This window comes from Anabrus simplex, chromosome 14 (assembly GCF_040414725.1).
Source record: "Anabrus simplex isolate iqAnaSimp1 chromosome 14, ASM4041472v1, whole genome shotgun sequence".
Lineage (NCBI taxonomy): Eukaryota > Metazoa > Arthropoda > Insecta > Orthoptera > Tettigoniidae > Anabrus > Anabrus simplex.
Genome location: NC_090278.1, coordinates 96,287,455 through 96,312,823, shown reverse-complemented (window position 1 = coordinate 96,312,823; position 25,369 = coordinate 96,287,455). Strand labels below are relative to the sequence as shown.

Below are 25,369 nucleotides of genomic sequence, written 5' to 3'. Positions count from 1 at the left end.
GAAAGTTGCTGGCAGTGCAAAAAGTGTGGCGTAGCTCTTCACTTAGAAGAATGTTTTGAGGTGTACCACACCCAGCAGACGTACTAAAATAGCGGCATTGGTAAGTTTATTACTTCTGTATCCTGCATGCAAATTTTCAGAAAGGAATATTTACTGGTTGGTTTTGTATGATTTTCTAAATAATAGTGTGATGACGACGGCCGCAGAGCGGTATTTAAATGTGATTTCTTAGTGAACTCCTATGGTATTTAAATGTGAGGCGAATGGGTTAATAAGGGGTACATATCTCTGCACATGGTTATGAGGGTATTTAGGGGTTGCAGTAAGGATGTAAAGGAGAGGGCGTATAAGTCTTCGGTAAGAACTCAACTAGAGTATGGTACAGTGTATGGGATCCTCACCAGGATTACGTGATTTAAGAACTGGATAAAATCTAAAGAAAATCAGCTCGATTTGTTCTGGGTGATTTCAGACAAAAGAGTAACGTTAGAAATCTCTTGCAAAGTTTGGGTTGGAATATTTGGGAGAAAGGAGACGAACTGCTCGACTAAGTGGTATCCTAGGCATAGAATCTCAAGGATAATTTAATAAAACCATCTATTCAATACTTTCCACGTTTAATGTGGTTTGAATCTACATGAATTTATGTAGACTTACCACGTCACGTACATGTTTCACCAATTATTTGGGCATCTTCAGCCCGTAGACAACCTTTAGGTCAAGGTTTGGGACCTTTTGACCATATATAGTATAATATACGAACATTAATAATCTCTTAAAACTAACATGACAGGATAATAATTTAAAAAATGTGAACACAACATAACTGTGGGTAACATAAATTAATGGTGTTTCACAATTAAAACTTGTCAGTCCTATTCTATCTAACTTTAAAAAAAGCCCAAAACTAAAATGGATCTTCTTCCTCTTTCATAAGTCTTGGGTAAAGAAAATATTACATACTGGGGTTCATTTGACCCACCTATATCATTTCATGTTCTTGACGTACCATAACTAATGTCAGAATGTGTAGTCTTATTCGCAGATATATTTCTGACTTGTCCCTGTGGAGTAGGGCATTCGCATTGGTAATTTATTCTTTCACGTTTGAATCCGACCTTGATCTATTTTTTACTTGTGAACAACATCTGTTTCTCATGTGAAGCAATGAGGTTGAAGTCTCATTAACGCTCAGCGCCTACATGACGTATTAAATGTGCTCGTAGTGAAATGCTTTGTTTCCAAAGCTTCCATGAAAAATACCACCCAAATTAGTGTAATAATGCGTCGAGTTTAAGAGATTCATTGTCAGACGAACAGTGAAAATGTGACAAATATTGAAAATAATGTGAACAATAATGTAAATATTTATTAACATTGTAAATAGAAAAAACAACAAATATAAAGTATTTGATGCAATCTAAAAAATTAAATACTGTACCAAATAAAAGAAAAGAGTACTGTACACATCCTCACATAAACAGTTGCTTTACGTCGCACTCACAGACAGGTAAAGGGCTAGGAGTGGGAAGGAAGCAGCCGCAGCATTTGCCTGGTGTGAAAATGGGAAACCACGGAAAATCATCTTCAGGTCTGCCGACATTGGGGTTCGAACCCACTATCTCCCGCACTTAAGCGACTGCAGTTGTCGAGTTCGGTCGAGTATCTTGTAGTCTGGCATATCTTTTAACTTAATCCGTGTTATTTATTAAACTACTCATTAAGGCACACGGGATTTGAATTTTGCCCAAATCCTGTAAGATTTTAGAAATTAAGAATCAGGTCCTGTGTTTAGAATAAATAGCTTTTTTTTCTTTCTGCTTCGTATTTTAGCCGACTGATTTTATCTTTTTGTCCAAAGAAAAGCATGCTATTAGATATTCCTCCCATCCTCAGCACATTTGAACCCAGAATATTAAACAAGCCAGTCTAATTATTACTGGCAATGATATGAAAGGATATTTTCATTATAATATAAATACAGCGACTGTTTCCTAATGTGCCATTCTGTTGTTGATCTCCGCTTAAAAATTGGAACCAGCCGTCCGGTGATAGACTGATAAAAGTCTGGGAGGAGTATGTCTTACGATATCTGAGCCGATAATGTTACTCCTATTTAATATTATGCTTATGCACTCATGATTCCTGTACATGGATATTATTTTCCACAGCGCCTAGCGTAGAGAAGGCGTTAAGGTGATTGTAGAAACACCAGCTGGAATGTGTGGAAATATAGCACTCCCGCACTTTTGCTGCGAGTTGTCAGAACACGCAGGTTGTTTTAATAATAATAATAATAATAATAATAATAATAATAATAATAATAATAATAATAATAATAATGGTATTTGCTTTACGTCCCACTAACTACTTTTTCAGTCTTCGGAGACACCGAGGTGCCAGAATTTAGTCCCATGGGAGCTCTTTTACGTGCCAGTAAATCTACTGACACGAGGCTGACGTATTTGAGCACCTTCAAATACCACCGGACTGAGCGAGGATCGAACCTGCCACGTTGGGGTCAGAAGGCCAGTGCCTTAACTGTCTGAGCACTCAGCCCGGCCAACAGGTTGTTTTAATAGAACTATGTTTCACCGTCATTCATTTCATCAGTATCTCAACTGAAGTTGGGCATCAGGAAGGGCATACGGCCATAAATATCACCTCACCACATCTGCAATCCTCTATCTGTAAAACATGACAGTTTTTTTAAAATTTTGTGAGGCTATTTCTAGCCGAGTGCAGCCCTTGTAAGGCAGACCCTCCGATGAGGGTGGGCGGCATCTGCCATGTGTAGGTAACTGCGTGTTATTGTGGTGGAGGATAGTGTTATTTGTGGTGTGTGAGTTGCAGGAATGTTGGGGACAGCACAAACACTCAGCCCCCAGGCCATTGGAATTAACCAATTAAGGTTAAAATCCCCGACCCGGCCGGGAATCGAACCCGGGACCCTCTGAACTGAAGGCTAGTATGCTGACCATTCAGCCAACGAGTCGGACAAACATGGCAGTGGAAAGGTTAAATAAAGAATGGCATGTTTCGTACAGGTAGACCTCGTTATACGTGATAGATACGTTTCGTGGAACTGCCGCGCATAACGAATTCATGTAAATCGAGTATCACTTTATGTGTAAAATATAGGGTTAGGTTTCCGTTTACTCACATATTAAATTTAAAATAGCAGAGATTCTTAGTATTTTTTACAAGAAATAAGCATTATCACGTTTCTGAAAGGTATTTTAATACAACTTTCATGCACTTGAAAAATGAATACTGAAACACACAATAATAAACTAAACTCTGCATACAAGCTCTTGACATTAGCTCCAGATCGAGGGACATGTTTGTTCGTTGTGATGCTCAATCCAATCCAATCCAATCCATGCTTTCCATCACTTCTGAGCGAAAATTGGTCACTCTAGTCACACTTAAGTTAGTAGAAGATTGAGCAGTTTTTCGAACTGATTCCGCATTTTCATGAATAGTTCTCACAGTGGATTCACTAAGACCCAAAGCACGCTGAACGTCGACAATACCTTTCTCATAGCGATCCAAAACGTCTGTGTTTCTAACGAATACAGCTTTGGTACACGCTTCTTTCCTTCGACAGGCAGACTTTCCTTCCTTTCACGCGGAGTTTTAAATACGAAATCTGTCAAGTGCAACTTGATAGCTCTACTGACCGGAACTGACGATTCATGTCTCGACAAACACGACAGAAGAGGCGTGTAGCGACGCGCTTGCCCCATTGAATCTTAGTGTGCGATGTAGTGTACGTTACAGAGCTCAACACGCATGTCTGTACCCACCTTAAGGCATTACAGTTTCCACGTACTGCTAACAGATGGCAGCACTAGATTAAAAAAAACCAAAATCGCGGATAACGAATCCGCGTATAAGGGGGTTTACCTGTACTTTGTCATTCTCAGTTTAACAGTGAGTATTTATTTGCGGGTACGTCATAGTGTTATACGCGTTATAATTAGCGTTTTTGACAGAATGAAAAGCTCTTGAGTTACTTTAACTGAGCCGACAGTGAACAACCAAATATTAGCAAGGTGACAGGCTCAGCTTTCAGCCCTCTGGATTGAGCGACGGTGATATTGCACCAGGCTACTGCGACCTTCAGTAATAGTAACTTTTGCCTTCCATCGTCGGCCTTAAGGGCCTGTTTGCACTAATAAACGATGATGATGTGGAAAAGAAATGCATAATTATACCCACTAGTTCAAAATGTTGTTCATTTCATAGTTTTTATTGTAATTCAATAACTGTTGAATATATTGGTATTCTTGGGGACCAAATATGACCTCAGTTCCTGGAAGACGGCAGTCAATCACACCCTGCACTCTGCTGAGTTAACGAGTTCTAAGCGATCCTTGTTTGTTGTGGAGAGGTTACCAAACAACTTTCTTCAGTCTTTAACCTTTTGTCGTGTTGAGTGTAGTACACTACTTGGCAACTCTGGTTACAGTAGACATACACTGCTGGCCAAACATTTCCGGACAAAACATATGTACCTGCAGAATATGTTTAATGACAGATTATATAACTGTAACCAGGTTTCAAATGTTTTCGGGCAACAGCAACAAGTTAATGTTTGACATTCAGCATCGGAAAAAATGCGTCCTGACTGTATAACACCTACACTGAAACATGGAGGGGGCTCTGTCAAGGAACACTGGACAAGAACGGCTACCATTCCATTGTATCTCGTTACGCTGTTCTGTCTGGACCAAAACTTATTGGACGTGGGTTTCTCCTGCAACAAGACAATGACCCCAGACACACATCTCGCTATTGCATGAATTATCTGCAAAACAACTAAAACTCTGGGAAATTGTTTTTAATGGAATGGCCCCCAATCTCCGGACTTAAATCTAGTTGAGCTGCAGTGTGAGGACTTGGACTGGCAACTCTGAAAAGAGTGACCTCCTTCACTGGAAAGGCTGTGGGACATCCTGCAGAATGCTTGGCAAAATATACCTGCATCAGTGTTAGAAAAACTTGTTCTGAGAATGCCGACAATAGTTCAAAGTGTAATTGCAGCAAACAGGGCTTTCTTTGAGGACAAGAGAGTTTGATGTGTTCTGGTGATCTGAGGGAGTAAACGTGTACATATTGTCAATTCCTTGCATAGGTATGTTGTTTGTTTTTAATCTCAGTCCATTCTTTAACAGTTCAATGCTTGTCCGGAAACCTTTTGCCGGCAGTGTAGTAAATCTTAACAGACACCGAGCTGTCGCTGGAGGGTAGTGGTGAGAGGCGAGGTCGCCATGTTTTCTCCTCCAGTATATGTTTGTGCACGAGGCTGAGACACATTCGAGACCGAATGACTTTGAAATACTTAAATAATCTGAAGTTTGTATGTGTATCTGATATACTTCATGCGTGGACTGCATAGAAAGCCAAACATAACAATGTGTGATATTCCTGTTATTGGAAACCACTTTCTACAACATGATTTTTTAAAAATATTTTAGTTGTAAAAAAAAAAAAAAAAAAAAAAAAAAAATTGTCTGAGCTTCTTCGAGTAAACCCCCTGCAGGTAGGCTGAGGCAGTCGCTGTCAGTCGTAAGGGTTGCGTAAAGCTGAACATCTTCAATACTTCCAGGCGCAAGAAATAAAGTGGTGTTGCATATCTTGCCAGCAGCTGTAGCAAGTACCTTCTGCTGCCAGTATTCCAGTTTGAAAGATGGAAGTGCTTCCTTCTGAGAATCCTTACAATGGTTTAGTTCCATAAACCTCTTCTTGGCAGTTTAGTCATTCGTCCCCTTCTTCCGCCTCCAAGGTCTTCGTATCCGCATCGCCTGCAGAGTCATCTGGAACACACAGACAGGTATTACCACTGTAGCTTGAAAGTACTCCCATCAAAACAAAGTCAACAGAGAGAAATATTATTTGGAGAGGTGGAAGTGATAAAGAACATGATCGGCGCTCCTTTGTAACAAACTAAATGGAAACCAAAACAAACATCTGCATAAATAAAATTATAAAAGTACAGTTAGGCGAACGGATAACATAATGGAGTTCAACTAAGGTTAGGTTAAAGGAAGAACCCCACCTTCCAACACTTACTTTTTATTGCTAGGCTATGAAAATTTGGCAAAAAGAAAACCCACCTAAAATCAAAATTGGAGCAAAACCCTCAATAAGGACAAACTGCCTAGGGTTTGGAGATGATTTATCTCTTAGCCCTTGACATGGAAGAAGTCCGTTCTCAGATCGCCAGTCTCCAGAAAATTGCTTTAAAATAGGATTACAAATATCCTTTGAGAAAACTGAGATCATGCCAATGAAACCCTTTGACAATTTAAATACCTTGGAGAAATCATTATGCACAACTTAAGCGAGAAAGCAACATGGATAAATAGAACCAACAAAAGGAAAAAAAGCACAATTTCTAACCTGGTCGACTTATAACAAGAAAAGCTTGTCAATCGACACTAAGATCCAACACTACAAAACTGTAACTTTGCCTGAAGTCACTTACGCTTGTGAAACCTTGTTCCAAATTAGAAATGAAAGAAGAGCTGATCAGCTCCTCAAAACTGAAAGAAGAATTATCAGAACTTGCATAAATAGAAAGTACCAGGTTGAAGGAGTCTAGAGAATCCTCCCCAATGAAACTGTCTATCAAGAGATTGACCCAGTTAGCAGCATGATGAAGAAGAAAGAATTTCTTATTTCTTTCACATCTTACGATTACCAGAAAACAGCATTTTATGACAACTAGTGGTGAGAAATCTGGGAAAGAAGACAGGAGGGCATTGGATCAAAGAAATTCAAGAGGATCTCAAAACAGTCGGACTCGAAATTACACATTCAGAGAACAAGAATAAAATTACCACCCTTCTTAAGAATCACAAATTTTCAACTGAAATGATGCACAGAAGGCCTGTGGAGATTTCAGATGAAAGAACACTGCGATCAGAACGAATGAAGAAGTGCTGGACAGATAATAAGAATCAAACAGTACAACCTTCAAAGAAAAAATGTACATGGAGGACTCAAGTGCTCCAATGTGGCCAATGAAGTTAATAATAATATAAAACATATTCTGACTTAAAATCTAGTTACATTATTTTAAAAAACTACATCTTTTTCTCGTATTGTGGAAGATCTTGAGCTAAAAAAGGATACAAAAATTGGCATGAATGAAATACAAACACTTATGATGATAATGTTCCTTCAAGTTGAGATGATCTTTCTTCAAAATGCTGGAGACGTATGTACTTTAAATATCTTGAGGATGGTTTAAAATTTTTAAAATGTAAAATTCAAAACATGATGATCGGGGGGAAACTCCTTAAGATGAGGTTAAGTTTTTGGAATACAGTTGTAAGATGTTGAAGGGAGTTTCCCGGCCGGTTCCGCTATGTTCACTTCTTTCCTTACGTCGTCAGCTGACTGAGCGTTTGTATCTCAGACTTGAACATTGACTTGTTGAGTGTTCTATGTCAACATAAAGGAATATTTCATGTCATCGTTATCATCATCATAAGTGTTTTTATTTCATTTATGCCAACTTTTGTATCATATTTTTTTAGCTGATAGGAACGAAATATATAATTTTTAAAATAATGTAACTAAACTTTAAGCTGGAATATGTTTTATAATTACATAGACTAGCAGCAAAATACAAACAAGTATTGGAAGGTGGAATTCTTCCTTCAACCTACCCTTAGTTGAGTTGATGCCAATATGGGACAAAAAATAGAATTACAGTCAAGCCTCGATATCTCAAACCTCCTTTACTTGAATTTTCAGTATCTCTAAGTAACTTAAATTTCCCAGCCGTTTATCCTATTCTTCACGTGTATTTCTCTGTTACTTGAAATTCAGTTTCACAAATTTCTCAATTTCTCAATGCAAACATTTCCTCCCTTGAAGCAAAAAACACTCTGTAACTCGAATTTTGTGCAAAATTAACTGAGCAATACAGCATTTGTGGTTTGTGAGGAACAGTTAACAAGCAAAGAAAGGGTTACAGTGATGCTGGGAACTGAAAAACAAACTTCTTTTGCTATTGGTATTGGCTTTACGTCACACTGACACAGATAGGTCTAATGGTGACGATGGGAGAGGAAGGGGCTAGGACTGGGAAGGAAGCGGCCGTGGCTTTAATTACGGTACAGCCCCAGCATTTGCCTGGTGTGAAAATGGGAAACCACGGAAAACCATCTTCAGGGCTGCCGACAGTGGGGTTCGAACCCACTATCTCCCAAATACTGGATACTGGCTGCTCTTAAGCGACTGCAGATATCAAGCTCGGTAAACAAACTTCTAGTGATCAGAAAATCGGCAAAGCCTCGCTCTTTGTCGGGTGTGAATTAATTGCCGGTCACATACGAAAGCAACCCCCGAAGACGCAGACGACAAGCTCCATTTACGAACCTCGGCTGCATGGTGTTGACAAGAAGTTCCAATGTGAAGGAAAGAAAGGTTAACAGTAACAAATAGAAGAGACTAACAGATTTTTTTTTTCGAAAGGTATTAACAGAGGTAACAGTTTCTCTACTGTGTGAACTCTACCCTGTCTTCTAAAAAATGACTATAAGAAGGGTTATAATTAAAGTGATGCCGCAAAAGGGAGTTTGTGTATTTTTAAATACTGTTAAAAATAATGTAAGCCTATAGATACATATGATTCAATTATGTGCTATACAGGCTCAAAAATGGTTACCTGTATCCCAAAATTTCAATAACTCGAAATTAAATTCAGCTCCTGAAATGATTAGAGATATCAAGGTTCTACTGTATAAGTTATAATGCAGCTCTGCAGTTAATTAGCAGTTTTGATCCTTTGCAGAGGAGAATTTTGTTTAATTGATCAGAGAAAACAGCTCTCTGGAACTGGCCTATCGACTGACTCAAGACACCAGTGACAAGAGAGGAAGGTGAAACACTACACTACAGTACACTAAGATGCCCTGTATGTCGTGAAGTCAAGGGAGTAGTGCTAAGGCCTGCGGAGCCCACATACTGCTTGTAAAAACACAAAAATAAAATATATCTAGTCTAATGTCACTCCGGTCATAAGATCAGATCAAATAAAATAGTCTGTTTTTACAATTTGTATGTAGAGGAACTGCCATTCAGTAGAATCTAACATCAGTCACACAGCACAGCTGTGAACATGGCTTGCCGTCTCTCGCAACAGCTTAGCCATTACAAGTTGTCCATTTCATGACCGTATCGATGTTTAATCAAGAAGTAAGTATAAATAACCACCTAATCGATACTTTATTAATGCCTCAGGCAAAATTGAATAAAATTAAAACTTACAGGACATGTTTCGACTTATACTTACTTCTTTACAGCTTAGCCATGAAACCAAGGAGACAGTCTCTCACAATAATCGCTTTGTTCATACAATTTGACAATATATTGAGTTAGTTCTACTTGCTGTAATGATATTCATATTAGTTATTCATAGGTTTCACATTTCTGTGAGGGGGCCCGTATCACATTTGTTACTTCCTTGCATGGAGTGTCTCTCACTAACAAGAAAAGCTGGAAGAATTCTCAGAAAGATCCTAGGCCTGGTACTAGAAGAAGGGGAATATCATAGTCTCTCTGAGTGTGCCAGTGAAAGGAGGGTAACTTTCCATGGTCACGAGGCAAGGAAATTCCTACAGCAGTTGAGGCTTTCATAGTTGGCGTTATGAACCATGTCTGTAGGTCGTGTGGTCCAGGAGCACGTGATGGACCCGACGTTTCAGCGAAGATTGTACTTGGCATTTTCGAGGGTTACGATTGACTTGGATGGCTGTGAAGCTCACAGTGGAATGGAGCAGTGTCACATATCCACTTCATCATATAGTGCAGTCTGTGGTGGGCGCTCGCTGATTGGCTTTTCTTCAGCTCATGACTGAAGCGTTATTGAGCCTGCCTTAGCCTTCAGGACTGCAAAGCTTTAAATAGTGGAGGACACGGTGACCGCAGCAAAAAAAGCAATGGATGATCAGTCGCCAGCGCAGGCTGATTTATATGGATCTGAGGGGAAAGCTATATATATATATTTTTTGCTAGTTGCGTTACGTCGCACCGACACAGATAGACCTAGGTCTTACAGCGACAATGGGATAGGAAAAACCTAGCAGTTGGAAGGAAGCGGCCGTGGCCTTAATTAAGGTACAGCCCCAGCATTTGCCTGGTGTGAAAATGGGAAGCCATGGAAAACCATCTTCAGGGCTGCCGACAGTGGGATTCGAAAACACTATCTCCCGGATGCAAGCTCACAGCCTCTCGCCCGGTCTGAGGGGAAAGGTGAACATACCCGACATTTCGATTCTCCTCTTCTTAGCGAAGTGCTGGATGCGGCCCTCGACACTGTCGCACGTTGGTCTGAGTAGCAGAGGACAGTACAGCTTGGGCTTCACTCCTTGCAGCAGCCAGTTGCTCTGGGCAGTCGCAGCGGGCAGGTCGGACAGCATGGAGCGCACCATCCTGGCCCGGACCGCGTGCTCGGCCCACTTCCGTTGAAGCGTCTGGACCACTTCCCGCTGGGCCTCCTCGTCCACCACCTCCGCCCGTGACGACCCCTCGTAGTCGCAGTGGAAAAGGTTAAGGGGTAGTTCGCTGGCCAGGTTGTACTGCGGCTTGTGAGGTCGTTCCTCTACTTCCAGGAGCTCCTTCACGACATCTGGGTGCTCGTATCCACCACCCACTAGCAGCAGGATGCCCATAATACACCGCACCTGATCACAAGACATATGAATATTACTGATAGTGTACAAACGAGTTTCAATAATAGGCCCTAGTAGCTGATGTACCTGTGCTTTGCTACAGAATTCTAGGTTAGGTAGTGTACATGTTGTAAGATTGTATTAAATTGCACAGCTCTTAACGTTTCCCCAGAAACGCGATGGGGAGTCACCATACATCTTTTCTCATGTGAAGACTGGCTTAGGGAATTTTCAGTGTAATGGCAGACACTCACTCTCCACCTGCCTTCTTACATCCTCAGAAATACTCACTTTGTGGTTTTTCACAACTGAAACCAACATTGGTCATTACAATGACGTCAGTAGGAAGGTCGCAATTAAAAGCAATGCTATCATATAAAATATTCGATCAAATGAAAAACTGCACATTTTCTCGCTTTTAACGAACAGTACTACACTGCCAATCTAACAGTCCAAAGCTCTAGAACCCGAATTACCAGGTTGCAGACAGCCATGAACACTCCTCTGCCATTATTCCGTTAAGTGTGCAAGGTGCTTATTCCCATCAGCGCCTCAGAGTAGGTACTAGCTGGAATGCTATGATGAACCAGTGTGTTACGTACCAGTAATATCAGAAAATTTATGAACCAGAGGAATGGCATGCTAAAGAAGAAAGTTATCTAACTCCCCAGCTACTTCCCACCAATATTCAGGCAGGCTGTTATACTCGGTACGCAACAGTAATCCCAACTATTGGAGATGAGTGGCAGCAGAAGACAATGGTCAATGTAATGTTATTGATTAGTTTTATGAGCTTTCTATATTATAGGCCTTCAGATTTAGATTTCTTCCGACTCTGTGATATTCGGGCATCTAATGGAAAGTGAATCCTTTCTTTTGAAGTGTTGGACCCCTTCCATATTTTTTCTCTGATTAGTGTTATATGGAGGATGGTTGCATAGTTGTACTTCCTCTTAAAACAATAATCACCAGCACCACCAATCTTATCATAGTCGGTACAGTAAAACAGAATAAGACATAACTGATCAGAAATTGTATTCACTATGACTTACTTTATATAGTACTTTTCGATAGAACCAATAACACAAGTAATTAAAAATTACTTCAACCATGGTGGATAAAATTATTTATAGTCTAAACTGTAGTTTCTAATGTATAAGACATAAATGATCAGAAATTTAATACTACAGTAATGTAGTATTTATCGATAGTACCACCAATAACAAAACATTTGAGAATTAAATTTTACGCCTTCCCCTAAACTACCATTTCACTCGGCGTGAATGAAATCATTTACGGCCTAGATTGTAGCGACTTATTCCCCGACTTATACGCACCAATTTTCATTAAATTCTCTTTAGCCGTTTTGTCGTGATGTGCCTACATACAGACAGATAGAAATTGAAAAGTGCATATCCTTGTTACTGTGGACATGGCCGATACAGAAATACCATTCTTTTTTACATTCTGAGCAATGTACAGACAAAACTCTTATTTTATAGATATATATTTATGTGTGTGATAACCGTTCACAATATTTTCAGGGAAGAAGGAACAAGCACAAAGGCTAAGCAAAATAAAATGTGAGAACATGACAGATCAATACTAGCTTCTTCAGGGCGGCAGATATTCGTAGTTGCTGTGGAGGCATTGTTAATGTAGGACAAGGATAACACATGATCAAGGAGAACCGAGACCGATCAGACAGCAGTGTTTGACCATCTCTCTCCTTTACATAGCTTCCTCTGGTCGTACTGAACTGTCACTCTGATTTTCCTACTGTGTCCCACAATCCTGCTACCTTCTTGCCTTTGATGTATATTAGTATACCTCTTGTTCCTTTCTAATTCAGATTTATAAATAAATGTAGTGACACAGTCACTTTTACCAGTTCAACTGATCTTGTCCATTTTCTGCCACACCGACATCTCAAAGGCTCCGATTTATATGGAGATTGGAAAGGTAAATGAACATACCAAAGACTGCTTCAAAGAATGAAGGGTAAAACTTTACTGACAGGAGTGCAAAATAGATGCTAGGAATCCAACATGGTGCAGCTCGCATGGGTTCGTAACATGTTACACAAGGCTGCCAACTTAGGTGCAGCTAGAGACAAGACTTTTGGTCTGGCTAATCAATCTGTGAATTCTCCTTTTGTACTTAATTGGTGCTGTCTATTCAGCATTTTGACGTTTATCCCATCATGTGCATACCAAGATCGTGCTGTACCATGCTGTTGACATATCAACACCGCTTTGTGGTTGTGAAACGTGGACCCTCTACCGTCAGGATATCAAAAAGCTAGAGCGCTTCCATCTGCAAAAACTTAGATCCATCTTGAACATCAAATGGGAGGAGCACGTCATCAGCCTCGCAGTTCTTGAGAAAGCGCGTGGTATAAGCATTGAAGCTACCATCTCGGATGGACAGGGCACGTCCGTCACATGAGTGAATTCAAAGTTCCTTGTCAACTCTGCTCTAGCACAAGGCTTCATGGAGCCCCTTTGAGGCGTTTCAAGGATCAGCTAAGGCATAAAGAGCTGGAATAAAAATTCAATCGTGGGATACGCTGGGATACTCTGGCGCCACACTGTTTCTACATGAGTACAGTGTTTGAAGAGGAACGTCGCTAAACAACAAACACGAAAGTTCTGTTAAGTCCAGCCATTCCCTGTGATTTGTGTGGAGGTATGTTTCATGCCAGGATGGGGCTAGTGAGTCACATGAAACATTGCGAGTGCTGAGTTGCAGCCGACGACTCAATACAATCATGTTGGGGATACATCCGGCACACACTACGACACTTTCAAACTTTGCGGTTTTGTTATTTTCAAAGAATGTGTTTTCTTTGAAATTCACATAAATTAATTGTAACCCATAGTAGAACATAACTATGTAAAATTACGCTCATAATTTTCAGGATTTCATTGGCAGGTGCCATGTTCACGTGATCACGCTAGGAGGATGTGTTGGCATTTAAGTCTGTACAGTATTTCTTCAATATGCCCTGGTCTTGATAAATTATGAAGAAAATACACTAAAATAGACAGAAGATAGTAATTTATGAAGAATCTATCTATATATAAAGTAAGAGTTTTGTCTGTATATTGCTCAGAATTTAAAAAGGATGGTATGTGTGTATCGGTTGCGTCTACAATTACGAGGAAATGCACTTTTTCATTTTCTGTCATTTCTCTCTGTTTGTATATACATACTGGAATTACGAGAAAATGGCTGAAGAGAATTTACTGAAAATCGGTACGTAAAGGCGGCGAATGAAGCGCTACAATCTAGGCTATAAATTTTATTCACTCTGAGTGAAATGGTAGTAGGGGAAAAGCCTTAAATTTAAATCTCAAATATTTCTGTTATTAATGGTCCTACAAATACATACTAAATAATTAATGTTATAGGTAATTATATTTCCTATCATTTGTGTTTTGTACATTTTTACCCTACAGCTATGATAAAAGAGATATTGATGAATTTTGATTTTTGTAGCTAAGTCCGTATCAACACCAAACTATGAGAAAATGGGTGAACAGAATTGAGTGAAAATCGGTATGTAAAGTCTTGGAATGAGCTACTACAATCTAGGTTATTAAATAATGTTTATTCACACTGGGTGAAACGGTAGTTTAGGGGAAGACGCCAACATTTTAAAAAAAATATCTATATTACTGGTCCATATAAAAATGTATTACATAACAAAAGTAATAGAGAATACAAGTTCCAATCATTTACGTCTTGTACAGTTGTACCGTACCGACTATGATAACATAATTCATGAATTAAGACTTTTGCCACTTCATCCATATCAATGCCGAGCATTGCTAATGGACATATTGTTTAACTGTGTTAACTGGCGACGGTTCTTGTCATGATTATCTTAACGTGTAAAACTGGGTGGTCATCAGTCCATAATGACAAGTACGTATTCATTCCCTTCCATTCTTCACTAAAATTTGTATGAATGCCAATTATTATGCTTGCCATTATGATATCCTTAGCTGACTTCTTTGCTAGATTCAATTTCCTAGTAAGTTCCTTCAATTTCTCCTTACTTCCACAGCCATTTCTAACTCTATTACTTTCCAACCTGCACCTCCTTCTTAGTCTGTTTATTTCTCTGTGAAAATACAGTGCATCTTTACCATTCCTTACCACCTTTAAAGGTACAAACCTGTTTTTACATTCCTCAACAATTGCTTTAAACCCATCCCAGAGTCTGTTTACATTTTTATTTACAGTTTTCCACCGATCATAAATACTTTTTAAAAACTTGCATATGCCTGCTTTATCAGCCATATGGTACTGCCTAACAGTCCTAATTTTAACACCTTCCTTTCTATCACATTTATTTTTAACTACAACAAAAACAGCTTCATGATCACTAATACACTCCATTACTTTGGTTCCTTCTTAGAGCTCATCTGGTTTTACCAGCACCAAGTCCAGAATATTCTTCCCTCTAGTTGGTTCCATCACTTTCTCAATCAGCTGTCCTTCCCATATTAACTTATTTGCCATTTGTTGGTTGTGTTTCCCATCGTTCGCATTTCCTTCCCAACTGACATTTGGTAAATTGAGATCTCCTGCTACAATCATGTTTCTTTCCATATAATTTCCCACATAGCTATTTGATAAGTGTATCTTATCAAATAATTCTGAATCAGCATCAACGCTACCCTTTCTCGGTCTGTACACTCCAAAGACATCAAGTTGCCTATTTTTAGAAATGAGCCTTACACCAAGAATTTCATGTTTGTCATCTTAACTTTTTCGTAGCTTACAAATTCTTCTTTCACCAGAATGAATACTCCCCCTCCTACCATTCCTGTCCTATCTGTATGATACACACTACAGTTCCGTGAGAAAATTATATAATTTTTCAGCCATGACTCAACTCCTATTACAATATCTGGTAAGTATATACACTAAAACTCGTGAATTCGAATTAACTGTCAACTCGTAATTCAGAAATGCCAACCCTTGCGGTGTCACAAAATATTCTAAGACCAATTACTGCATGCATTTAACCTTGATTCACTGTTTAAACCTTTCAAAAGACATTAAAAAACATCGTGGTTTATTAAACTTTCCTATGATGAGGGAAGGAAGTCTCTCGCTTCCGTGTGCATTGCAACACAACGCAATGACCCCCACCCTTGTACGATTTCCCGGCTGGCACTTCCCTCCTTTAAAACTGTAAGTCCATTTGGGTTTGGTATTAAAAAGCAAAATTCAGTTTCATCTGCACTGACAATAATGTTTGGTGCGTACGAATTGATTATATGAGCCACCCTTTTTGCCAACTATCGGCATCGCCAGTGTTCGAGGATTCTGCTTCTCTGCACACTGCCTGCTACGTGACATTGTGGCAGTCCTTAAAACACTGAATACCTGTACATAAGAATTACAATTTCACTCCAACTTAGCAAATACGAAACACACTGTAGACACACCGAAGTGAGTGAAAGTGCGGAAAGCTACCCCTGCAGGATCTGGAAGACGTGTTCTTTCATGACGCAGAGAAATTTTGAATTAAAATTACTATGAAAAATACTATTATATTAAATGTAAAAGCAGTTTTGAATTAAAAGTCTGAATTTTGGTAATGGGACAGACATTGTCCAAATTTTGAATTAGCCGATTTCGAATTATCAATGTTCTACTGTATCTATTAAGTTACTTAATTCTATTCCTTTCAACACTAACATTTTTATGTCTTCCCTACTTGACTTCCAGATCCTTGTATCCTTATCACCGCTCCCTAGACCATCCCGTTTGCCTGAATGTACCTCCCTATTACCCTTTCAAACAAATTTCCTAACTTATACGTACCACTGCGGTTTAAATGAAGGCCATCCGAGCGCAGATCCCTATCTCCTGCCCACCCATTAAGATCTAGAAATCTCGCTTCCAGTTTTCCACTTACCCACTCCAGTCTCATTTAAATCCCCAATCACCTTCCAGTCAGCATCCCTCCTACACAGTATTCTACTAATAACAATCTCTGCTTTCTTAAACTTCACCCGTGCTGCACTTACCAGATCCCACACATCTCCAACTATGTTGGTACTTACATCAGCTTGCCTTACGTTGTTGGTACCAACGTGAAACACTACCACCTTCTCCTTCCCCTCCTCCCTCTCTTCTACTTTCCTCAACATTTGCCTCAACCTAATTTCTGGATAACATTCTATCCTGGTTCCCTTTCCTCCGCACACTTTCCCCACATGCCCAACAATAGAATCCCCCATGAACAGAGCCTCAACCCTACCCACCTCATTTGATCCCCTCCCTTCCTGGCCAGTCCTATCTTTTCTGACAGCTGCAGAAGCCTCTTTCTGCTCCCTTTTATCCCTCCCATGACCCTGTTCCACCTGACTTTTCCTATCCTCTTGCTCTATTTTTCCCTTTCCTGGCTTTTCCATTCTTTCTACTTCCACACTTGTCAGCAAAAGTTCCCAGTTCTTCATCTTCCCTCTGTTGTTTTACCTGCAGTGACTCCTACCGATTTCTCACAGATACCTGTATTGAATAGAGCTCTTAGCCTGCAATCTACTTCCCCTTAGAACATTAGACCACCTGTCTTCTACAATTCCGCCCTTTACTTCCCATCCCTCTTTTACACCTAGTGTATCCTATACATTGTTTGAGGGAGGTCTACCTTCCTTCCTGTCTTCTGAGAGAATCCTAATTATCTCCCTCACACTCTCCAACTCCTCCCTCATACACTTTAATGCCTGGCCACATCCACAATATAAATGATTAAATAGAAATAAATATCCAAGAATTATGTGCTTTATACTGTGTGAAATAGAACAAAACATGGAACACAGAGACCAACAATGCATTTTCTGCATTTAGTACAAACAGTGCCGGAGCATTCCTTTCCATACTAGCATCATTGATTGTAAGGCACTATGAGGGGATCAATCCTGTCGAGGCACATGAGATATGTCTGCACAATATGGTGATTAAATTCCAGACATGATAAATCACTTCCGTACCACTTTAGAAGAATTTTTAACTGAAATGTTCAGGAACCATGTGACCAGCGACCACCATAATTTCTTTCCATGTATACCTACACTGTAGTACGAGATATTTTTGTCCATCCTGTCTGTTCCACCCATTTCATAATCATAAACTCCAAACACAGGCAGTTGCTTGACTTGTGCAGTTTTTTTCTCTGGCTGGGAGTATTGCGTCACCATAGAAACTGATTCAATGCCATGGCAAGTTGGTGCCATTGTAACTACAGAGGTATCAGCCCAACAAACATTACTTCTGCTGTCCGAGTTCTTTACCACGTTGTAAGGATATCTCCTCTCTGCTATTTCAGGTATCATTTCACATCATTTCTGCACAATTTTCTTATTCTTAAACATGCTAGTACCGAATAAAAGAGGAGAAAACCTTACCTGGTGCCAGAGGAATGCCTTTCCTGACAAAGTCAGTTCACACATATCGTAGGACAGATCTCCTTCAGGGTCAGTACAGCTCACTCTGACATCGGCACTGCTTACAGACCGCACATAGTTGGTCACTCCATTCTTGACATCTAGTTTACACAGGTTACGGAAGTCATGGGTGCCGACCACGTACTGCACGGCTTCGTTCATCAGAGCTATGTCCAGATTTCCCCGAGGGAAGAAGTACTTGTAAGTCCTCGATGTACAGTCAAACCTTGCACTGAAGTCTGACGGAACTGGCCTCCACGAGAGGACTCGCATGTCCTCGGGCAGGAGGCGGTTCAGGATCTTGGCGTACGGCATTTCCCCGGCAGTCATTCCGGCGTCTATCTGCTCCTGAGTCAGGGAACTACGCAGGTCTATCGAGATCACTTGGCAAAAGGCGCTGACTCCCTTGTCGGTGCGGCCACAACGGTGATAGTTGCTGGTCTGTCTACTCTCGATGAGGCAGGACTTGGTGAGGGCGGCAAACAGGCGGTGCTCGACGGTTTGGTGGGTCCACTCCTGGGCGGAGAGCCCGTGGTAGTCCCAGCCTAAGTAGAGCAAGCGCAGAGCCACGTGGCGCCGAGTGCACTTGGAGAAGTCGAACGCTCGCTGCTTCTTGTCCTTCTCCTTCTGGTCAGCGTCAGCGCCAGCACCGGACAGCTGCTTGTTGAGAACGTTCTTCAGCTGAAAGTTGTAGGCCTCCAGTTTGAGCACCTGCTCTATCAGCTCCTCCTTGGACAGCGCCATCAACTCTTCTCGAGTAGACACTGACTTCTTCTTCTTCTCTTTCTTATTCCCATCCATCCTATCAGCTCCTGAAACACAGAACAGCCTTATTTTTGCCATTTTGTTCTTTCACTCTAAATAACAGGTCAACAGGCTTGTGATTTAGTGGGTGTAAAGTATGATTATTTAACTGTTCCTGTGTGTACTATAGAAACTGTAAATTTGTTGCTTTGTTCAAGAGTGGCATAAAGCTTCTTTTCAGGGGGAAGTTCAACATATTACTGACACTTTACATTGCTTGATTATGTTAATTAATATATATATATATTTTTTTTTTTTGCATATTTCTGACGTACTAGTGATGGGAAGCTCACAAATGAGTCCTTCAAAATAAACGCTTCACTCCTGTGATGTGTGAACTAACCACTCAATTGCACAAACTAGCAGGTCAAACACTTCACAGTTCTCAAACTTCACAACTCATCTGATTCGTCCGTCGCTCTCTCCCACTATCTGCGTCATTCATTACTCCTTCACTCCCAGTTCCATCCTACCTGCCAATCGTGTTCTTACCGTATTTTCTTTCCTTATATGAGACAGGCTTCTCTGTTTATCTTTTCCTTGCCCCTATCAGCCATCATCTACATCAGAGGTTCTCAGACTATTTTAAGATTGTATACCTCACTCATGACCAAAAGTTCAATGTAGACCCACAATAAATCCCTAAATGATAGATTTAAAAAATATGAGTAGCTGGCTAATTATTAAGGCATTTTTAATTGATTATAAGCCTTCTTTTAAATGCACATCGTAAATAAGATGAGGTAGTTAAATTACGTTAAATACATATTTATAACCCACCAGAAGAAATTTAAGAGTTTGTGTCTGTATCAAGTATAATGCAATGCACTGTTTGTATGAAAATTTCACAAAATGTTAGATTTTTAGCCTCAATATCAAATTATAAGTACGGAAGAAACATTTTGGACCTTAATTCAGGAATTCGGACACTATGAACCATCAAAATTTCAATGGGATAGGTATGCCTGAATTGTCTGACAAACATTCAATCGAAGTGTGGGTCCATATATATATATATATATATATATATATATATATATAATTATATAATTATCTTTCTTCTTATTTATTTCCATATTTCAATTTTTCTTAATTCTTTCCTGAAGGCTGTCTCAGAAGTACCCCTAGGGGTATGCTTACCACAGTTTGAGAACAAGTGATCTAGATGCTGTAGGCGGGTAAGCCATTGGGTGTCCATAATTACATAGCTCTGCCATCTGTTGATAATATTATTAAGTATTATGGAGCTTTATTGAGTGAGACACTGAACAAAGTCGCTGCTGAATGACATAGCGAGCAGCTACGTCAGGCTTCAGTATTTCATTTGAACAATTTCCAGTAACGAGTGTGAATGAGTGAAGTAGTTAGACCCTACGCTGTGACGTACATATGCATAGAAAATGAGTGCACTTAAAAAAACATCATTTCTCACATTATGAATTTTGATAATGTATACAGTGACAGTTGAATTTGTTCTCTCTGTCCCGACATAATATGTGTAAATGTAATTAATTGGTCTTAGGACTGTGAGAGAAGCAACAAACTGTCTTACATCATTAGGTATTACAGATTGTGAAAGAATTTGGGCAAAGCAGCATGGTTGGCTTGACACAAGAAAAGGAAGACAAGAGCTATGTCTCAAGGTGTTCGAGAACAGGAGTAATAAGCCTCATAAAGGAGAGGGAGTAATCCTTTATAACCAACATATTCCAGCTAATAAGGACTTGCAATGCAGTGAACGGAGAGCGATCGTACGCTGAACTCAGGACAATAGCCTCTCGAGGCTCGCAAAGACAAATAGAAACACTTGCACATGTCCTGGGATCCTGTCCACTTGATAAACTGCCATCATACCATCGCAGGAGAGTTGTGGTGGTGATTATTGTTTCAAGAGGAAGTACAACTAGGCAACCATCCTCTATTAACACTAATCCGAGAGAAAAATGGAAAGGATACAACACTTCAAAATATGAAGGTATCGGCCAAAGAAAGACAAGGGCCACAATGACAATGAAAGACTCCCTAGGCCTCGACTACTCTAATACCATCAGCGTCGGAAAAGAACAAGAGTTGACCAAGGGAGGTTGGATAGGAGAGATGAAAGTGAGCAGCCTGGCACAAGTAAGTAGAAGCAATCCCAGGACTCAGCCAAGGGCCTCATGGTCACAAACCCACACTCCCAAGTTGAGAGCTCCTGGAACCCCTTTTAGTCACCTCCTACGCCCGGCAGGGGATACCTATTTTTTTACAAGTTGATTTATGCCACGCCATCACAGATACGTTTTATGGTGACGATGGCATAGGGAATGCCTAAGAGTGGGAAGAAAGCAGTCATAGCCTTAATTAAGGTACAACCCCAGCATTTGCCTGGTGTGAAAATGGGAAACCACGGAAAACAATCTTCAGGGCTGCCGACAGTGGTGTTCGAAACCACTATCTCCCGAATACTGGATACCGGCCGCAGTTAAGCGACTGCAGCTATCGAGCTTTGTAGCAGGGGCGTGGATACCGTGAGTGTTATTCTACTGCCCCCACACAAATACCATCAGATTCCTGACTGACGATCGTCTAAGGCTAAGAGGCTACGCAACCTATATGGAGGTGCATGGTCTCTCAACGGACGGGAGCAACAGACGGCCATCGACCCTCACACATCAGTAGGCCACATAATCGACCTGACTGTCCGATTTAAGACAAGTGGAAACCACCCTGGAAAGGTCGACCTTGAAAAGAGACAAATCTATGAAACCACAATACTGTACTACGAAGACAAATACAAGCCTGAGTCCAGAAGCATCACTGGCTTCAGGATCAGTGCTTGAGGGACCATTCCCCAGCTACTCATGGACTGCATGAAAAGATTTGGACTAAGTACTGACCTTCTCCACTTAACTGTGACAACCATATTAAAGGGGTCGATAGCCATCTTCAGAAACCCGCACCTACAATATACACCATTACAACTTTGAGACTACCCTGTTTTCACGTAAGTATCAAAAGATCTTTTGTTAAATAATATCTATTGGTTAAGGTGCTCTTTGTCCTTGTGGCAAGCAGCCTGCAAGTGTTGTACGAAGATTAAGAATGTGTATTTTTAAGTAGGGAAAAGAAACATGGAACAGGATAAACACAACGCCACGTCAGTATGAGGAGAAGAGACAGGACAATCTCTACATAAACGTGTTCATCAATCCCAGCCCCTGACATGCTCATTTCTACTTCCCAGCTGCAATGGGAAGGCAGACATCAGCACTTGCCAAGGGCCAGCTTGACATATCTTCAGTGGGATAAGAAGAAACGTGGATAAAACACAAACGACGGGGAGAGACAAAACAGATAAAAGATGAATATAGGTGGTAAAAGATTAGGAACGCAGGACAAATACTAACAAAACCAAACAGGTGAATCTAAATAACGTCCTAGAACTAGAGAGAGTAGGGCAGTACACTATCCTATCCAAAGGTAAACTCAAACAGAATATGGTCCAAGGGCCTTACACTTCTAAAAAATAGAACTCTGAGAATTATATGAATTAGATGAAGCATTATCTGATCCTGTAACCAGTAAGACGGGAGTTCTTCATGTCAGTATTACTATACATGGTATGAGTAAAGAAATGCAATCAGAGGTTAGGATTTTTGAGGATCAATGTCATATTGTAGGCCTGTCTGTCTGTTAGGTCATCAACCTAGAGGTTAGACCTATATAGTAATAAATAAATTACAGGATTATGAATGACTGTATTTTTTTTTACAATTGGCTTTCTGTTACACCGACACAGATAGGTCTTATATGGCAACAATGGGACAGAAAAGGGCCAGATGTGGCCTTCATTAAGATACAGCCCCAGCATTTGCCTGGTATGAAAATGGGCAGTATGTACCAAGCTGCCATCGGAGAGATGGTGTGGAATTACATTAGTAGGCAAATAATGCCGAGTGGTGTTTTTAAAAGTAGGAAAGATCACAATATGAATATTTTATTTATTTATTTATTCCTGACTTACATTTGTGGCAAAGTTAGGGCTCATGGCCTTCTCTTAACCACTATAAACAGTAAAATTTAAAAATGTAAACAAAAAAGTAGGATATAGAAATTCTAAAAAGAAATAATACTACGGACAGATAATTCTAAGACTAAGTTAGGCCTACATATCAGTACAGCAATTAGTGTGACAATACTACTACTACTACTACTACTACTACTACTACTACTAATAATAATAATAATAATAATAAAAAATGAAGAAAACCCATTCACACAACATACACACAATGATTCACACAACTCACTTTTACGTTCTCAGGAAAAACTTTCGGTACGCAGATTTGAATTTATGAGACGAAATAAGGTGCCGAATGTCCGTTGAGAGAATATTCCAGAATCTCAATGCAGTAATTAAAAAGGAATTATTGTAGGAATTCGTTCGACTTAGTGGAATTTCAAATAGGGAACCAGAACGGGTACTAATTTCATGGAATGAGGAAAGGAAACGAAAATTAGAAGAGAGGTAAGTAGGAGTGTTCGTCGAGACCACTTGGTAAACAAGTGTCATTAGCTGAAAATTCCTTCATTCATTTATGCGTAGCCATCCCAATGTTTTTAAATATGGTGTAACATGAGCGTCATGCCGCAGTTGGAAAGCATATCGTATGCATGAGTTTTGTGTTCGCTGAAGTCTCAAAGCTTGTTCAGCATTTAGATTGACTAGTACCGTATCACAGCAGTCTAAAATTGGTAATAGTAGTGCTTGGATTATACTGATTTTAATTTAAGTTTTTGAGGAAAAGAATTCTTGTGACGTTTCAGGGGACATAGAGCTACATGAACCTTTCTACATACATTTGATACGTGTTCATTCCAGGTCTGATTCTCACTGATGGAGATTCCAAGATTAGTTACATTTTTAAGGTACAGTACAGCAATGTCATTGATTATGATAGGAGGAGAATTGATATTGCTTATTACATGTAATAATTTAGAGTTTCCTATGATAATACTTTGCGTTTTACGAGGATTTAGGAGTAAGGGGTTGTTTTTAGCATAGGCGGTCTTCCAATATCCGAATTAATATGCTGAACTGTTTCATGTAAATTGTTTGTAGTGGTGTGTTTATATATCTGCATATCATCAGCATATAAATGGTAGTTGCAATACTGAAGTGTTGAAGATTTGTCAATATGCTAGACGAACAGTAAGGGCCCTAGAACAGACCCTTGAGGGACACCAGATGATTTTACAGCCCATTGGGATCTTCGATTGTTTACCACTACGCACTGGTGACGATTTGTAAGATACGACTTAAAAAATTAAGGGCTATCGGGCCGATATGCAGAGAAAGTAGCTTGGATAATATAAAGTTGGAATTCAAGCAGACAAATTGGGGAAGTTAGTGATGGAATAATTTACAAAAGATATGTTCGATAAATTTCCAAATTATTTGAAATTAATTAAGAAAAGACTAAGTAAACAACTGATAGGGAATCTGCCACCTCAGTGGCTATTCGAAATGCAGATAAGTGATTGAACCCGTAGCCTATTCTATATGTTTCATGCCCACCTCGAAATGTGTAATACCGTTACTGCCAAACTCACTCTACTGACTAGATATGTGCAAACACGGACATTGGCCATGCGGGTAGACGAGGCACTGCTTCAATCAACTTGAGCCAGCATGCCTGGAATCAAAGATATTTACATCTCTAGGCAGACAGGGGAAAATATTCCAACTAGCGTTGATGACGAGTTGTCAATCCGGTTATGAATGGTCCATGTATGTGTGTTAAGTCTTCATCCCGTAGGGTGGTTGGATCCTCAACAGCTCCATCGTTAGCTGTCATAGATGGCCTAGGCATCACTGAAGAGGCATACTAGGGAAATGACGAGTGAGGTAGCTTTCTGCTGCTTTCATCACTGAGCCAGAAGTTGATATTACATGTCAGTCTGCTACGCCCACTGACCCTATGAGCAACATTTTCACCCCATTTATAGTAGGGACTGGCTGAATAAGGAACGATATTACTAGCATCGCTCATACCTCAAAGATAAGACAGATCAATGAAAGTAACAAAATTGCTCTAGCTCATACCATAATGGAATCGAACATACAAAAGGTGTAGAACACAACCGATGAAACTTTTGAATCCACGATTTTAACAGGGCAGGAACTAATGGAAAACAGCAACCAACAATGTTAACATAATAATACATGCCACGATGATGAAACCAAGTAAATATCTACGAACCTCAAGTCTACCAACAAGAATTTCGCAAGAGAAGCTGCAATCAACTTAATAGCATCGTCATTTATACTAATATTACCTATAACCGAAATAACACTCGCATATCTATTCCACAATGCGTGGTGTGTACAGCTTAACCTACAAATATAGTCCACTGACTATA

General features: G+C 40.0%; 2 protein-coding genes across 2 annotated transcripts in view; one reads left to right on the top strand and one right to left on the bottom strand.

Moving 5' to 3' along the window:
- The window catches only part of LOC136885539 (uncharacterized), a 392,796-nt gene that overhangs the window by 259,691 nt on the left and 107,736 nt on the right, over window positions 1-25,369 (top strand). The window lies entirely within an intron of this gene.
- Window positions 5,524-25,339, bottom strand: LOC136885700 (tRNA pseudouridine(38/39) synthase). Its single transcript, XM_067158419.2, has 4 exons — window positions 25,210-25,339; window positions 18,122-18,972; window positions 10,283-10,703; window positions 5,524-5,822 (listed from the first exon to the last, which is right to left on the bottom strand). The coding sequence occupies exons 2-4, from the start codon at window positions 18,959-18,961 to the stop codon at window positions 5,764-5,766; spliced, it is 1,320 nt and encodes a 439-aa protein (XP_067014520.2). The 5' UTR covers window positions 18,962-18,972; window positions 25,210-25,339; the 3' UTR covers window positions 5,524-5,763.

Excerpts from the sequence above, each read along its gene's own strand:
- LOC136885700 (XM_067158419.2), bottom strand. The coding sequence starts at position 18,961 with ATGGATGGGAATAAGAAAGAGAAGAAGAAGAAGTCAGTGTCTACTCGA. Across the intron at positions 10,704-18,121 it reads AGGCATTCCTCTGGCACCAG|GTGCGGTGTATTATGGGCAT; the intron begins GTAAGGTTTTCT and ends TCTTGTGATCAG. Across the intron at positions 5,823-10,282 it reads GAGGAGAATCGAAATGTCGG|ATGACTCTGCAGGCGATGCG; the intron begins GTATGTTCACCT and ends TGTGTGTTCCAG.